We start from the raw sequence: 18,043 nt of genomic DNA on the forward strand, positions 1-18,043 counted from the left end.
AAAAAAAAAAACGACAAAAATGAAAAAAAAAAAAAACACTGCGTTCATAGAACAACCTGATATACCACCAACCTAATCACATGTACTGTACAATAATCACATGTCCAATAATACCACTCAGAAAGACTAGTTAATGTTGAGAACATAAAATGTTACATTCAAAGTAGCACTTTTTCTTAACAGTAAGCCTAAACAACATGCTGCCTTGGTAAGGTTGTGATGGCTGCTAGAGACAGTCTTGGCCAGCACTGTCAGGAAGGTTCCGGTGTCACAGCCACTCCAGATTATTTCTTTGGCCTGCTTCACTCCTTCTCAGGGCTGCACCTCTGGCATCTCACCATGTGTCTGTCGTTCAAGGGAGGGAGGGGTCCACACTGTTCCCCGGCTTCCCCCTCCCCACCTCTGATCCAAGCTTAGCGCATCTTGTAGTCGTGAGCTACGGCCGCTTCACATAGCTGTCCTTTGAAATCGAACTCAAAGCTGAAGTCGAGGTCTCGCTGCGCGGCGACGACAGAGAGAGAGAGAGAGAGAGAGAGAGAGAGAGAGAGAGAGAGAGAGAGAGAGAGAGAGAGAGAGGCAATGGAGACAGGGAAGAAAAATAAACTGAGTGACAAGAGAGAGGCAGTAGGGCTGTCACAATTATTACATAATCGTCTAATCGTGATTATTTGACATTATCGCAATTATTTTGTCATAATCGTGAATGTTGAAAAATGTCCGAAATAGTGGAAATAGCCGATCTACATTATTTCCACTATCAAAGTTATTTTTTAAGTAATCAAAGTTGTCAAATATGTCAGTAATTTCTTTGTATATTTAGGTTATGTGTCATATCTACCATGTACAACTTCAAAGCCTAAAAGCCAAACAGAAATGTAATTATCAACCACAAAAACACAAATAAATCGTTAATCGCCAATTATTTGAGTGACAATTAATCGTCATGTAAAATGTCATATCGTGACAGCTCTAAGAGGCAGTGCCAGCCACTCAAGAACAGTGGTGGAAGAAGTACTCACATTCTTTACTAAAGTAAAAACTATCAATTCTGCAATGTAGATATACTCTGTTACAACTTGTAACTTACAAGTAGAAGTCCCGTATTCAAAATGTACTTGAGTAAAAGTACAAATGTTTTGGTATCTAAATATACTTACCGGTATACTAAAAGTAGAATCAGAATCAGAATGTCCCATTTCAAGTTCAAAACGCAGTTCTACAAGGTCACGATGCATTGCGATAAGACACATTGTGAGCTTGTAGATCTATTTTCAAATGGCCGGAATATATACAGAGCTGACTTGGTGTGTGTGTGTGTGTGTGTGTGTGTGTGTGTGTGTGTGTGTGTGTGTGTGTGTGTGTGTGTGTGTGTGTGTTTTGTAATAATAATCAAACACTAAAAAGTAACTGAAGTTTCATTTAATTGCTTGTTCGCACTGCGCCCGGTCGCGCGTCGTCTCGTCTAGACTTTGTCGTACGAAGTGTAGCATGTAGAAAATATCTGATCTACAAGCTCACAGCGCGTCGCATCCACGACATGTCGTGAGCTTGCAGATCGGCTATTTTCACCACGCGGAAAATTGCAGGATGTGGGACGTTTAGAAACTTTTGCCTTCACAATAAAAGGCAGAAGCAACGTGGGAAAGGATTACAGATTCGGTGGCAAATCACATTGCAAAGGGGTGCAGGAAGAGTGGGCACCTAAACATTGTGGGAACCTCAACGTTAAATTGGATGAAATAATTGCTCTATGTGGTTCTATTATGGGCCGTGTCAATAATTTTGACAAATAATAGCTTGCGGCAAAAAATAAATAAACAAACGAGTTCATTTTTGAAACCATGAACTTTGGTTCAAAATGTTGAATTATGAACTATGAACTAGTTCATGTAGAAAGTGAACATTCCCAACACTGCCTAAGTGTGTAATGTGTATAACACACAACTCACAATGTTCTTGTCGTTGGGTTTCATGGCGATGCTGCCAGTGATCTCCTCTCCTCTTCGTACGGTCAGATAGTCCTCCAGGTAGAACACTGTCTGTTTCCAGTGGGTGTAGGGAGCGTCAGGTGCTGCGACACACACATTTTAACAGTCAATTCATGTCCACATAAAGAAAGGGTTCCCAAACCTTTCAGACCAGGTGTATACACATATGGACAATATTTCGAAGTAGGAACCAATGCACACAGCAGCTTCATGCACCACAAAATGTCTTATGTACATACTTTACTATTCTTTGTTATTATTGCTGCTGCATTGTTGAGCAAAACCAAATAACTTTACTCTTGTGTTTCTACAGAATGTGTAGCTCCGTCTGCTCACTGCTGATAACTGCCCTGACTGACCAAACTAATGTGTGCGTCCACCAGGTCAATAAGACTTAAATAGAATTTGTGACACCTGTCCTCCTCAGTCAACACACACCCTTTGCTTTACGGCCAGACTCTTTGAAAGTCTGGAGATAAAAGGAGCTGACAATCAGCGCTATACCTAACACCAGGGGCGTCACAAGGGGGGGGGGGGGGGGTGGGGGGGGGGGGGGGGGGGGGAGTGGGATTGAGTTACTAGGGCCCAAGGTGGAGGGGCCTTCATTATTTTATACTTTAACCATTGAAAGATAGCAGATATACAAACTCACAGTGCCGCGGGGTCCCTAAATATTTTGAGATGAGGGTCTGTGGCCAAATACATATCATTTTGGGGGTCCTTCACATGAAAAGGTTTGAGCACCACTGACATAGAGAAAAAACCTTAGAAGACTTTCACGATTTAAAAAAAGAGTGCCGCGCTGCGAGCTTGTAGATCTGCTATTTTTCAATAGTTAGAGCACAAAATAACGCGTAATAATGCGTTCCAGACCAGTCTAAATGGGTTAAACCCCCTCCCCCTGTGAAGCACATAAATGTGGGGCCCGCAGTGAATCCTTGTACCCAGGGCCCAGAATTTGGTGCGACACCCCTGCCTAACACCCATTATTATGGCTCAGTATGGACGGGCATTGACGTGGCAAAGCTCTACAAGGCTGTCTGTTATGCAGATCCTAGCAGGGAGGAGATGCCATTTCCCCTGACTGGCAACGAGGGCCGATCATTGACCTCTCCTTTCCCTTTCTTCTCCTTGACTGTGAGTCTGCATCGGCCTGATACAGCTGTCCCCGTGGCACTTTATGGGAAATCAATGCCACACGCCGGCTTTTTTTTCACCACACGTTTTAGATCTGTATCGTAGAGTTTAAGGCCCGGCTAGCACGCCTGATCAGGTTTGACCAATTCAGCCTGGCAGACCCAACGGATCGATACGAGATATTTGGAACGGCCGTGGATAAGTTGAGGTCAACAAGTTCTTTTAGTACACTCATGGATGGCTATGTTCATGATGGCACAGAAGAAGTTTATAACAGACAAAGCAGTATAGGCTGACACTAAACTTCCAACTGTGATATATCAGTCTACCGTGTATTAGGCTGATATATCATGATCGTTCGTGACATAGCCTTTGATTTGGTAAAGGAAGCATGGCCTTCTTACAAATTGCCACTAGAGGTCAGTCACGGCAACGCCTTAACACCTGTCCTGACCATTTTTAATTCACACCCTGCTCATGCTCTCCCTCTCTCTCTCTCTCTCTCTGGTTCATGTATAGTAGGCTTCTCCACACTCACTGCTCTAATTTACTGCAATGTTGCTGGTTGCCTTCAGAGCCTTAGCCCAGACCTCATTAGCAGGAAGTCTTTTGTCTCTCCGCCTGAGAATCCGTCTTGGCCCTCAAGTCAAGGGGTTTAGAAGGCGGTGTGAGCGGCAAAGCATGGCATGGGACCTCCTCAACAGCTGCCATGATGAGCCTGCAGGATTCCTTTGCTCCGTAGTCTAGCTGTACAGTAGTAATCTCCTACCAAGGGGTAATTAGTCTCAAGGATGATGCCCTACCAGTCAGGTCTACCAGGGACTGAATGAGAAACAGAGATTGAGGCCTTTGCATCAGCAGAGCTGCTTCACACTGATAGGAAGCTATCGTGCGTAAAGGCCTGAGTGCAAAAGGAATTACTACAATGTTCATGTAATCGCTGAGGATTTCGCCTATATTAATTCATCATGCAAGAAAGCCAGCATTCACTCTCTCTCTCTCTCTCTCTCTCTCTCTCTCTCTCTCTCTCTCTCTCTCACACACACACACACACACACACACACACACACACACACACACACACACACACACACACACACACACACGCGCGTACGTGTGCACACACACGGACACACTCACTCAAACACTCACTCACTCACATGTTTGTATTACTATACTCGCGAGAACATCAACGTTTTATCAGTGCCATTTTTTAATTGCTGACCTGTCGAAATGCTTGCCGGTGTCGTACACCAAAAATATTCGATGTTCAATTTCACAACCTGTTGTGCTGCAATGCGTTGTGAGCTTATAGATCGGCTATTGTGGGTGCGTGACGACGGCATAGCACGACTAAGTAGAAATCAAGCCTATATATAACTCATAAAACAACATTTTTTTCTTTTGAGGACCAAGAAATCAGGACATTTGGCCCTAAGGCTAGGGTTCCACCAAATTAACAGGGGCGAATTGGGTATCCGACGTTGGCGTTGACGTCAGCAGTGGAACACCCTTCACTAATTAAAACGGGAGCGCTCCCAGAGTTGACGTTGATGCGACGCTCGACGCGCCCAGTGGAGCCGGGGGGTAATACAAGTACACACACGCACACACAAACACATGCGTACGCACACACCATCAAAAACGTACAGCATGCAGCATCGGACACGCAACTCCCTCCAGCGTGAAAAGGTCACAGCATAAAACCAAAGTGGCAGACATCATTACCGGTGGAGAAACCCGTCTTCTTGTGACACTTGGTGAACTCGATGTTGAAGTAGGTGACCAGCGCGTGGACATAGTCGTTCCTCTGGATCTGCAGGCAGAAGGCCGAGGTGAAGGACAGCTCCTCGGTCTTCACCGTGTAGATGTCCACCTCCTGCAGGAGGGGAGGAAAACCCTTCTCAAACGGGAGCGTGACATCATTTCGACATAGCATCTTTTCGACTTGCACATCTTTTCGATCTCCAGGTCTGCTACTAAAACGCTAGTTATAAGCTTTTCAGCGAGTTGTGGGATTGACTTCTCACGTTCCCTGACCCGTGCTAACAGTTCTTCCCTTCGAGTTACACTATTGTTCTAAATCTTTATCACAGGATTTTGTAACCCATTTTTTCACCCAGTGCCAATTGCCCAAGGCCCTAAGCTGTAATCCTGGGCTCTGCTCGCGTATCCAGAGGGAAGTATGAGTCACCAGAAACAAGGAAGGCTGTTTTCAATGAACCCAACATGGTTAGAATGCAGTTTGAAGTAGACGATAAAATGACCCTCCCTTTAAGTACAGCACTTGAGTAAACGTACTTAGTTACTTTTCACCACTGGTTTCTGTGACATGACATGCCCCTCAGGTGCAGTCACACGTTTTACGGGGGCATCTGGTACCTGGCTCATCCTGCCCGCCCGCCAGGGCGGTAGTCAGAGGAGAACAGATGGGTACAAATCTCTTCATCCATCTACACTTCACTTCTCATCTTTCATGTGTCAGCAGAGCGGCGGCAGCCAGCAAATCATTGCCGCAGCAGCGTAGGGGGGTCCGGCTCGGCAGAGATCTTTGCTGCGTGGTATAAACACGGTGGTACACATGTGACAGCGTTTTCATGTGCTACGTATCTGTGGGTGGTGTGTGTGTGTGTGTGTGTGTGTGTGTGTGTGTGTGTGTGTGTGTGTGTGTGTGTGTGTGTGTGTGTGTGTGTGTGTGTGTGTGTGTGTATTCCCTGCTTACGGGGGATGACTGGCTATGTTGATGCCAGATGACACTATTTTTCTTTTACTGTGGTAAAAAAATATGCCTCGTGTTTACCGGTGATGAAAAAATAATGATGCATGCACTTCAAAGTCAGCCGTCCTCTGCTGCCGTCTTCAACAAACATCCTTTAAGGACTCCCTGAGCTCTCTGTGTCGCCAACAAACATATAAATATATGAAAATCATAGTCAAACATTTGGCTGTTTGTACCTGTCCTGTATGAGTGAGTGCCAAATAAATCCCTCTTGATTCTTGATTCTACAACTGTCTATACTGCCCTACAAAGCTAGCCTGGCAAGCCAACCTCATACTGTGCATTCACTCACTCGTACCTTCCCACAATATGGACTTTGGGCTATAGGCAGCTTGAAAAGTGGGCGGGAGTACTTGCCTTGACAGACAGACTCCTCTAACCAATCAGCGTAGCAAAACATCTGTCATCACAGTGCAGCCAGTCGTAAGATCGGCAAACAAACACCTATTTTCGGCCGATGAACTCCGCTAGCGCATACTCCTGTTCCTTTTTAATTGTTGTTCCAACTCTTGAAATGACTTCACTTATTGCTTGTTTTATCGTTTCAGTGTTAACTGTTATACTTGTTGCATTGAGGGCAGCCATTGTTGTTTTGAAAATGCCGCAGCATGCATCTACGTCACCATCTACACATGGACTAATCAGGGGAAGCTTTTCACTTGTTGTGCGGACAGCAGTTGAAATGCAGTCAGTGATTGGCCCCGATCATTTTCTCATTTCTCATACTCGGTGCCTATAGGCCAAAGTCCAGACCTGATACTGGGTAAGGAATGAGTGACTGAGCACGTATCAGGGCTGGCTTGCCAGGCTACTACAAAGCCAGAGTGCAGTTACTACGTTTTTGGACACACCAGTTGAAACACTTTTAAACCCATTTGTCAGTCAATCTTTTGTTTGTAGTTACTGCTTACCTTTTTTTAGGATCACTGTTGTAAACTGGTGAATGCTCCAACAGGGGCTCCATAAACACTCAAAAACAAGCTACCCGTATTGCCTACACACAGCCATCATCTCCTTCAGGGACATCTTTAGAACATGGGTCTTCAACAGGGGGTCCTCAGAGTTAATAAAAGGGGTCCTCCAAATCTTTGAGTGATAGAAACTTTTGTTTCTTCTTTTTTATATTAACCACTTGAACCCTAGTGTCCATATTCAGAGAGAACTTTAGGCAAAAATAGCAGATCTACAAGCTCACAACGCCTCGCAGCTTGTAGATCGGCTATTTTCGGCAAAGAGCTTTGGTGTAGAGGGGAAAAGAGTAGACTAAGTACAGAGTGAAAGGTAAAGTGTATTAAGTATTGACGGTTCAAGTGGTCAAATATCTGAAAAGACAAATTTACATGAATCCAAAATACACCGACGATCGTGCTGTCAACCAATGTGGGGATTCCTGCTTCATCTCTCTCTCAACTAAGGGGTCCTTGGCCAGAAAATGTTGAAGACCCCTGCTTTAGAATAACGACAAACCTTCATCAGGCAAGACTTGATAAAGACAAACCTTGCTCAGGCAGTAGCTGACAAAGACTAACCTTGATCAGGCAGGAGTTGGACACCACCTGTTTGGGGTCCACTATGTCCACCAGTGGCTCCTTCATGGCCACGTTACGGATGCACGTCATGTCGAAGCCGTAGACGTTCTCCCACCCTGGCAGACACAAGGTCTTCATGTTAATTTACACAGCATAATCCTCAGTGTTAATCTGACTCTGAGCTTGTTCATACGGTATGTAACCAAATGGACCCTTGTTGATGACTTGTCACAATGGAAACCGGTTTGTGTTATCCTTTTAGCCTTAATGTCTTACTGTACCACTTGCTGTTTACATTCATTTCTTACTTATACATTATTCAATCTATCAAAACCCTTGCGGGTCCATTTGGTTACATTTGAACATGCTCAGGGTTACAAATGGATAAATGAACATGAGGATTTAGGATATATATATGTGTGTGTGTGTGTGTGTGTGTGTGTGCGTGCGTGCGTGCGTGCGTGCGTGCGTGCGTGCGTGCGTGCGTGCGTGTGGAGGGGGGTTAAGCATTTCTGTTGCGACCCATTAGGCCAGGGTAAGAACCATTTGAACAGATCACAAGTTTCCGAGAATGTTGTAGGCCTATTTGCATTTCCCTCTGTCCACAAAACGAAGGCAGTATGGCTTTTGGACCAACACTAATGACCATTAGGATGGTCTCTGCTAACTGGACTTGTTCCAGGATTGCCCAATACCCTCTTCTAAAGGTCATAATAGGCCACCAGATCTGCTTGCCTCACCATTCACCCCAGTCCCATTTAAACGCTAGTGGAAAATGTATTCCTTTTTACGTAAGTAAGTGGCAATACCACAGTCTAGAAATACTCTAGATGCTGGTCTACATACTTTATTTTTTAATATATATTTTTTTTCTAGATTGATATTGATATGCATTTGATGTATTGATTTTTTATGGATTGATGTATATTACCTTGCTTATTGTATTGATGTATTACATTGCTTAAGGTAAATCGCTCTGGATTAAGAGCGTCTGCTAAATGTCTAAATTGTAAATTGTACATGACACCAGGGCCACGGTTCGATCCCCAGGGGTGAGATCTCTGGGTGAGAGTTCTGGGCGAGATGGTTTTATGGTGAGTTTACCGTTTACCTATGGCCAGTGGTTAAGTAAAGAACTAAATGTCTTTACTTAAGTAAAAGTATCAATACTGCAATATAATAATACTCTGTTACAAGTAAAAGTCTGGAATTCAAAATTTACTTGAGTAAAAGTACAAAGGTATTGTCATGAACATGTACTGTACTTAGTACCAAAGGTAAAAGCACAAATTGTTTGAAAATAGCAGATCAACAAGCTCACAACGCGTCGCAATGCGACACATTGTGAGCTTGTAGATCGTCTATTTGTCCACATTGTATAACAGATGCGTGTATATTCTATTCCACATCTAGCTTAAGGCAAGACCCAAATTCAGAGTGAAAATTCTTAACTCAAATCTTTGCTTCTGGGGGTCCCTGGAACAAAATATTTTGAGATGGGGTACCACTCTAATTCGCTCTAAATTTGGGTCTTATCTATTCTGCATCTAGCTTGGGGCCTCAGACCATAGAGTTATAAGAAGAATAGAGAGGACACCAGATATCCCCGCCCGTCCACTTGGATTGAGTTGCTCACCCAGCGCATGAGGCGTTTTCACCCCTTCTTCCGCGTAGTAAAACGTGACGTAGTGGGGCCTATGTGACGCGTTTTGCGTCATAGTTTGTGTTCATGGACGCACTGGGTCTCCAATTCATGAACGAGCACTTCCGGTATGAACACGCAGTCAATACAAAGAAGCCTAGATGCGCGTTCATGTTTCTGGCCCCAACTGCAGTAAACGGCCACCAAGTCCATGGCGCTTCAGAGCTCCTCCAAGGTTCTGGGGGCTTGCCTCAGACCCAGTGGCAAACACCAGGTCGCGTCACTTTAAGACTTCACTGCAGGGGAGAGTTGACGCCCACTAACTTCCCTCACATAAAGCAAGGCCAGTGTGAGAGCAGGAAGATACATTTGTTTGGAAGCCGCATAGCCAGGTAAATGTTTATTTGAATGCAACTTTACACATTGTTGAAGCAATGTTGTTGAAATATGCTGAATCAGTTAAATGGATTGGTTTACATTTGTTATTTAAAGGAATTGAATAATTGAAATGCTGCATTATAATTTAACTTTTTATGTTCAGACTTGACCATGACCTGGAAGGGTGGTACTTATACTGTAATTGAAGTACTTTGCGTTGCCGTCTGATTCACTATGTGTCAATTCAAATGTCTCTGTGATACAGAAGATGTATGGGGGGTTGTGTGAGCGGGACGTCTTTGGACTGACCTGGCATAACTCAAAGTCTCACCCCGTTTTGGTCCAGTAAGAAAAAACATGCACTGAATCGGGGGTTGGTGGTGCTGAGACTGAGAGGGTGGCTTTTGACTTGTGAAATTGATGATCACTGCCCTCAGCAAAATGCCTTAGGTGAAGTTCAAACGCGCACGCACGCGTGTGTGATACTGATGTTGTTCTATGTTGATGGTTTGTTACATGGAAACGTAGTCCAGGTTAAAGCCACCCTTGGGGAAGGCCAGATGAACACAAAGTGCTCCTGAGAAGTATCAAACCCCTCCTCTGTCTGATGGGTAAGAACACACACACACGCACACACACACACACACACACACACACACACACACACACACACACACACACACACACACACACACACACACACACACACACCAATGAACTCACAATGTATTTTGAAGTCTTTATACTGCCTGTCTTCAATGGCCACCACATACAGAGCCGCGCGGTCTGGAAACATTAATCCGCCTGGTTTCTGTTTCGACAAATGAGAGAGGCAGCCCAGTGTGTAATTGTGCTCATAAAACATCTACTGTGCAATAACCGCATACATACATGATGTGTCATTTCTCATCTGGGTGACTTGTGAGACAAACCACATGCGAGTTCAAGCTGTGGCCATCTTGTTACCCACACAACAGAACCCTGAGTGTAAGAGTAATTATTTTTTACACTTTCACAATTAAATTAATTCTTGAGTAAGCAAGTAACCCTGAAGCATGCTATGATTGTGGGTGAAATGAAATTACATACACTGCTTTACTCCATAAAATGTCAATGCAATATTGTGAGAGACACACACACAAACACACACACACATACCAGCCATTTGTCCCTGGCAAAGATAACTGTGTTGAGCATGGATTCGTAGAAGAGACAGTAACCCATCCACTCCGATATGATGATGTCAACTTTCTCTACTGGAAGTTCCACCTCCTCCACCTTGCCTCTGAAGATGGTGATCACTGCAACACACCAGAACAATGCCTTCAACAATGCAGTCCTAAAAATCTGCGATTTGTCAAACAGTGTGAAAGGAGACCTGTGTTTCATAAAACAATTATGCACAATATGTAGAATTATGATGTGTTAATGAAATATCGGACATCATTAGGATTTTCTGGAAGACTGAACATGTATTGTATTGCTAATTCGACTACTTAAAATACTCATCAATCTTAAAGCAATGACTAACCAGAAATAGGCCATCTACAAGCTTATGCAAGCTAACACTTTGCAGTGTGACGTGTTGTAAGCTTTTACAGTAGATAGCTTATTTTCGGTGCATGACTGTACATGACATCCTAACCTGACTTCTAGCTAAATGACTGAAATCAGTCGTGGTGGCTGAGAACTTTAATCTGTGCAAGTGCCACCTCCACGTGTTCATGTTTACCACAAATTCACTTCTTTAATGCATATTTTCCCCATTTCTGAATATTGTTTGCAGATTAATCCATGCCCGTCCATCTACTGTACATGAGACACGTCAATACAATAAGCAAGGTAATACATCAACATACAGTATATACATCAAATGCATGGAAGCAGCTGCAGCTGCAGCCACATACTGTAGCTGTGCTGTTGAGCAGCCTGCACCGCTCATTCAAACTGGGTTTGATTTTCTAAAATGATTAGTGGAATATATGCAGCTCAAACAATCATTTACTCATTCAAAATATACAGGGAATATTGTATATGTATGCCTTTTAATAGGGCAGTTAGAGCCATCTTGCCCCTTTTTCATCAAAGCACCAGGAAAAAAGCATGTACAGACTACAGAGCACACTTGCACAGGGCTTGTCTACACACTTGCAGGATGTGCTAAGTTACTGGACTGTAAATCTGTTATTATTATGTAATTATGTATTATGAGCTCCACAATGACATTTGTGTGTATTGCCATAGTGAGCCCGATGACACATTTGTGTAAACGGAACACTGGACCGCTGGCACTTTATGAATTTCAGTGGTGTAAAGTAACTATATTGATTTACTTAAGTACTGTAGTTTTTGAGGTATTTCTACTTTACTTGAGCATTTCCAATTTTCAGTTTACTTCTACTCCACTACATCTCAGGGGCAAATATTGTACTTGTACTCACTATATTTATTTGAAAACTTTAGTTACTTTGTAGATTTTGTTTATTATAACAAAACATACATTAACCACTTCGACCCCATTTACATTTCAGGCATTTAAAATAACCGATCTACAAGCTCACAATGCGTCACATTGTGATACACATTTTTATACATTTTAAAAATTGAAATGGGACCTTCTGTGTAATAAGTACTTTTACTTTTGGTACTTTAAGTATATTTGATGCCAATACTTTTGTACTTTTACTCAAGTAAACTTTGAATTCCGGGCCTTTTGTAAAAAATCTGAGTACTTTTGACACAACTGATGAACGTATACTGCAACTACAGCTCCACATCCATCTGGGCTCAGCTGCATGCAGCACGCACAATGCACCCCATAGGCTGTTGATGTACTGTATGTGCATGCGTGCATGAAAATGCAGCTACTGTACATGTATGCCTGCTGTAGTTGTTATGAAATCAGACCAGCTGGGATCTGTACAGTATAGGAGCAGCCCCTCGCCCCCATCGGAGATAGACCTTTTTTTTTTGCAGGTCATTATAGGCAGAGCATTTTCAAAAATCATTTTGAAACCCTAACCCTAACCCTCGAACTCCCTTCAGTTCGACCACCAAAACCTAACCCTAACCCTAACCTCAGTAAAACTATGCCTAAACCTAACCCTAACCCTAACCTCAGTAAAACTATGCCTAAACCTAACCTTAATCCTAACCCTAACCCTAACCACAGTAAAACTAACGCTGGTGAACGCAAACCTGGTGAATTTTAACCTGTTCGGACCAACAGCAGTTCGAACCATGGGGCAGTCCCTGTATATATTAATATTTGCGAGTAATATAATTGCCTCTGAGATGTAATGGAGAAGTATAAGTTATGAAAAAATGTAAGTACTAATGTAAATAATGACCTCCAAATAAAAGTACAGTACTTGAATAAATGTAGGCTACTTAGTTACTTTCCGCCACTGCTTGCCAATATGGTTACAGGCTATACTGTTCCTGGTTAGCATGACATATGACCCCTGTTAAGGCAGACTGCTTTCTATTGTACCTGACACACCACAGAAAACATCCTATTGACGCTCCATTCAATTTCAGCCGGCATACTTGATTATGCATGAGCTTACAGATATGAATTTTGCTGACAACGTGTTAGCCCACGCCCTACAGTATATTGTATAAGTAGTTATTATTTGGTAGATGCCCTGGCAGTGGGGGAGGCACTCAGTCAATTTGTTTTCAAATTTGCATGGATGTTATTGCAAAAACCTACACTTGTGGACACGGTTCGCGTGAGTTGCAAAAAAAGAACACAAGCTTTTACAGCGGGAGGTTTGTGACTTGAAGAGTCCTCAGTGTTAATTTAACTGTGTGCTGTGTGTGACACTTTCTGCTATTCCTCTTCCCAACCTTCCCTCTATAGCAGTGGTTCTCAACCTTTTCAGGCCGCGACCCTCCAAAATAATCAGACATTGAGGCACTGCGACGAGTTGTGAGCTTGGAGGTCTGCTATTTTCGATATTTTCACCAAAAGGCCCTTTTATAAATGTCAGCCCCTGCCTCTCTAACATTCTCTGCACGTCCTTGACCACCACAGTAAAATGTGTTGAATGAACTCTCCGCCCAGAGTTAGATTAACACTGAGGATGTGACTGTGTGAGTGTGTGTGACCATGCTGCAGTTCTTACCACTGTCCAGATGGTTGGACTTAATGATCCTCTCGGAGTACTCTGATATACTGGAACACTCAATCTGGAAAGAGCAAACACAGCCACCATGCAAATGTCAGTCAGACACGAAGCACCATCTGACGGTGTCGCACGCTGAATATGACTATATGGCTATTGAAGCATTTAGCACTAGAACACAGCATTCAACATGCTGACCTGATGTTTACGGTTAAGGTTGGTGCCGATGGCCGAGTGGTTAGGGCACGTACCGCATGGGTTCTGATAACTGACAGTGAGTTGAGTTCCCGGTTCAATGGCCGCAAGGACCTTTTCTCATTTTTCTGCATGTACTCCCCAACTCTATCTCCCTGTTTCCTGTCTCGCTTGTAAATATATCAATAAAGGCAAGTACTAACCGAAAAAAAGTTTACATTTAGTTGTAGAGACACTTTTTCCTCTATTATGACAATGCCTAAAGTTAGGTGTGGCGCTGCTTTCTTTTTAGTCCTTTTTAGCTGCTACCACACACTGACTGGCATACTGTGTACAGATGCTTGCAACTAAGGAAAAAAGAAACCAAGGCACTCTTTTGGTGAAAAAAGGTCTTTATTGAATTGGCTAGTTCATAACAGAAGAAAAATAAAAAATCACACGTGTGTGTGTGTGTGTGTGTGTGTGTGTGTGTGTGTGTGTGTGTGTGTGTGTGTGTGTGTGTGTGTGTGTGTGTGTGTGTGTGTGTGTGTGTGTGTGTGTGTGTGTGTGTGTGTGTGTGTGTGTGTGTGTGTGTGTGTGTGTGTGTGTCTGCAGCGCCCCTCCCTTAACATGTGTGGTCAGAAAAGGTTACTGCAGGCTACAGACAGACAGACAGACACAGAGACAGACAGACAGACCCACACACACGGCCACGTATAGGAACGCTGTGACCACCGCTCAAAAAACAGGGATAACCCACGCATAGCGACCCAGCATGGCCTTCTTCAGTGTGTTCAATTTACAGATGCTATTTATACCTGCCGTATCACTAATTGTTGTAAATGTTACTATGCTGCAATGTTGAGAAGCAGAGCAAGCCAAAGGTACATTTTACTCTTACTGTGTGTACCTGCAAACAAGATGTAACGATAAAGAACCCTAAACGCCTTCATGTCATGTCACACTAACATCACTGTCAAGGTGTTCCTGCTCTTGTCTGACTGATCTACTGTAGGTCCAGAGCCTTCTAATAGTCAGGGAATATTAATAAAACCTGGGAATAAGTTCCTTACCAAATAATTTCTTCACCAATGTGTTTGTAAAGGTGTCTAGTAACATATCTAACAAAGATTGAAATTCAACATCCCTAGGAGAATCTTTGACAGCTAGGGTAATTCTGGGTCTCATTAACTTACTATACACTATACTATAAAAGAAGAAATGGCTCCCAAAATGGAGAAATGTAGGACACACATACTAACCAGTTGAAGGCTATAACATCCCTTGAGTTCATTTCCCTGGCTGATATTGCCATCAGATGAATTAGGTTCAATCTATAACATGGACTATAAACCTTAATTGTGTAAACAACAGACGGACTGAGGATTAAGATTATGATTTGTATTACATTTCATATCTGTATTACATTTTTAATATTCAGGCAATAGACTTAGAAGGCATTCTTATTCAGAGCAACAAGTGCCATGTAGTCCAGTCAATCAACAGCAAGATATGTGGTCAAGAAATGAGGTAGCTAAGTGTGTGCTACAAAGTAAATACTGTAAGAGACCAAGTAAACATCGATTACAAAATTCTAAATAACATACTTCTGTGGACACCATACCTGATCTAAACAACATAACTAGCATCTATCTAGTGATGCCTTAGGGCTACAAGAGACATTATTTTCCCAGCGATTATTCTATACTTTCTTGATTAATCGAATAATCTTGAAGCAGCCTTTTTTAATTTATTTGTTTTTTTTTAATATAAATTGATCATATTTTTAACAATCAACTAATTGATTAGTCTGATTAACCAATTTACAATTTATCCAGAGTGCCTTACAAGTGGATAGCTACTAATCCCTGTCACTTAATCATGTCATTAAATACACCACAGCCCGGTAAACACAAAGGAGGGAGCGCACGCCTGGGTTGATGAGGTGATGACCACCGCAGATAATAATGTTTGACACGAATGAGGCCCCACAGCTCTAAGCAGCGATGCAAAGTATGTATTAAATAGAAGCAAGCAGCGTTTCGACTGTGACAGTCTTCCTCAGGGTTTAACAGACACTGAAAACATACATTGTGCTATAGAGTGCTGTATAGCTGTTATTTTTGACAAAGAGACTTGGTTTAGTTTACAAAGAAGTAGTGTTTCGTCTACACATTGGCCTACTGTGGGTCGGTCATGCTCCTCTCTGTTGATGCAGCACATAACCCAAACTTGCTGCCCAATTTGTGTTTAGACTAAGGTAAAACTTTGTAAAAGTCTTTGTAAAAGTTACATTGTTGAAGATGCATTTGGGCTGTTGAGTCACACTCCCTGAACTGAATTTCTCCTTTGATCATTTCATTTTACTTGGTAGTTTAGCACCATCTCTGTATGCCCTTTTATCTCCATCTTTCCTATTATCTCTTTCTCCCCCCGACAAACTTCCCACAATGACTCAGCGTAAAATGAGCGCGCAACGTGAGATGTCACATAGGCTCATCTTCTCTCTCTTTATTAAATTCAGCTCCAGTAACACTCTATCCCACATGTCTCTCCTCCGCAGTCATCTCGACATATTTTGTTATCTGTTCACACTCACTGAAACATTGAAACATTGCCATCCGTCTGTCGGTCCAGGAGTTTTGATTTGTCCCTGACCTGTGACTGGACTAGGTTCTGGTTCTAGGTTCATTAGCCAATATATGAGCTTTGTCTGCCATAAACCGTTTGCCTGATGAAGATCTATAAGGTCGAAACATTAGGAGCTATAACTCCCTCTCTTTACTTTCTCCTACCGCCTCTGTTCTTTCCATATCGCTGTTGTCCAAAAGCGTTTGTTTTGTATTTATCATTTTTAAAATGATTTAAACTAGACGTTAAATAAATAATATATAAATAGCCGATCTACAAGCACACAACGCCTCACGGTTATTTTCACTAGTTTTGTGCGACAGTCTTGTGTGATAAAGCAGGGCTTTACATAACATAACATTGAAATTTGGAGATACAAGGTTTCCGTCTGACAGTGACGATATTCTCTGCCTCCCACGTGGAGCGTCTATCTATGCAGAGCCCGGGGAGCGCAGCCAGCAAGTTCACTGCACTGCTCATATCACTGATTTATTGAACTGTCTGTAATAATGGAGCTTATAATACAATAAAGGCTGCTATTCATCAACATCAACTCAACAACATTTCTCGGGGAATAGCCTTCGTAACAGAAACGGTAAGCGGAGAGACGGCAGGGGATTATCTGTCGATACCCAACTCTAAAAGTGTCTAATAGGGCTGCAGGTATATAGATTTCCACTTCGGCGTTAACACTGTGTTCCACTCCGCAGGTAAATGTGTTTGCCAGGGAGAGCTCTGTAAGGCGCCCATCTGGTCCCCATCAGTTCTTTAATGAACTGTGGGTGCTCTGGATATAAAGGGCTAAGCCAGGCTATAGGATCTAGTGTTGATTTCGTTGAGTAAAACTGTGATGAAAAATGTTCGTCAGCTAACTTTTTACTGCAGAAAACTAAATAAAAACTAGACTAAAACTAAGCTATGATGACTAAAACTAAGACTAAATATATTGACAATTTCATCAACAAATAAAACCTAGACTAAAATGATAGGGATGGACTAGTGGAGAAGAGATCCAGTAGAACTAAAAGACAAGTTGTTTATTGTTTGGTTGCGCTCGGTTGTTCACAACGCAAAGCTCACAACGCGTCATGCGGCAACGTGTTGTGAGTTGAATATCTTATTATATTTTATAAAACTAAAACATTTCAGATGACTAAAATATGGTATTTTATTCAAATGACCATGACTAAAACTAAATCTAAATGTGCTGTCAATTCAACACCAGCTGTGCACTTGCACTTTTTACCTTTTCCATTTCATTGTCACCCATGGACAGAATAAAGACCGTGACAATTCCAAGTAGCCTACAAGTCGACACACACACACACACACACACACACACACACACACACACACACACACACACACACACACACACACACACATACACACACACACCTCTTACATCTTTCAGTGTCATTTTAGTTGTTACTATATGTTGTCAGTTTCGGGCAGAAACCTTGTACAAAATGGTATGTTCTTTTGTAAATTAAAGCCCTAGCTACTTCATTATACAAGTGTGTTGCACAAAAGTAGTGAAAATAGAAGATGAACAAGCAACGCCTCAACGCCAGGCTATTTTCACTATTTTCATTCAAAGAAGGGAACGGTTTCAGATATGAAAGGTTTCCATCCAACAATATACCGTATAGTAA

At 42.5% G+C, this 18,043-nt stretch overlaps 1 protein-coding gene across 4 annotated transcripts in view; it reads right to left on the reverse strand.

Moving 5' to 3' along the window:
* Positions 1-413: 413 nt before the first annotated feature.
* The window catches only part of LOC308294584 (protein arginine N-methyltransferase 8), a gene marked incomplete at both ends in the record, with an annotated part of 36,385 nt that continues 18,755 nt past the window's right edge, over positions 414-18,043 (reverse strand). For all 4 annotated transcript variants that reach the window (XM_080737318.1, XM_080737317.1, XM_080737316.1 and 1 more), the window contains 7 exons: positions 414-497; positions 1,950-2,071; positions 4,854-5,004; positions 7,434-7,549; positions 10,177-10,264; positions 10,612-10,754; positions 13,584-13,647. In XM_080737318.1, coding sequence (XP_080593444.1) covers positions 414-497; positions 1,950-2,071; positions 4,854-5,004; positions 7,434-7,549; positions 10,177-10,264; positions 10,612-10,754; positions 13,584-13,647 — 768 coding nt within the window. The remainder of the gene's footprint in view (positions 498-1,949; positions 2,072-4,853; positions 5,005-7,433; positions 7,550-10,176; positions 10,265-10,611; positions 10,755-13,583; positions 13,648-18,043) is intronic.

Source organism: Nannobrachium achirus, assembly GCF_963921795.1.
Source record: "Nannobrachium achirus genome assembly, chromosome: 11".
Lineage (NCBI taxonomy): Eukaryota > Metazoa > Chordata > Actinopteri > Myctophiformes > Myctophidae > Nannobrachium > Nannobrachium achirus.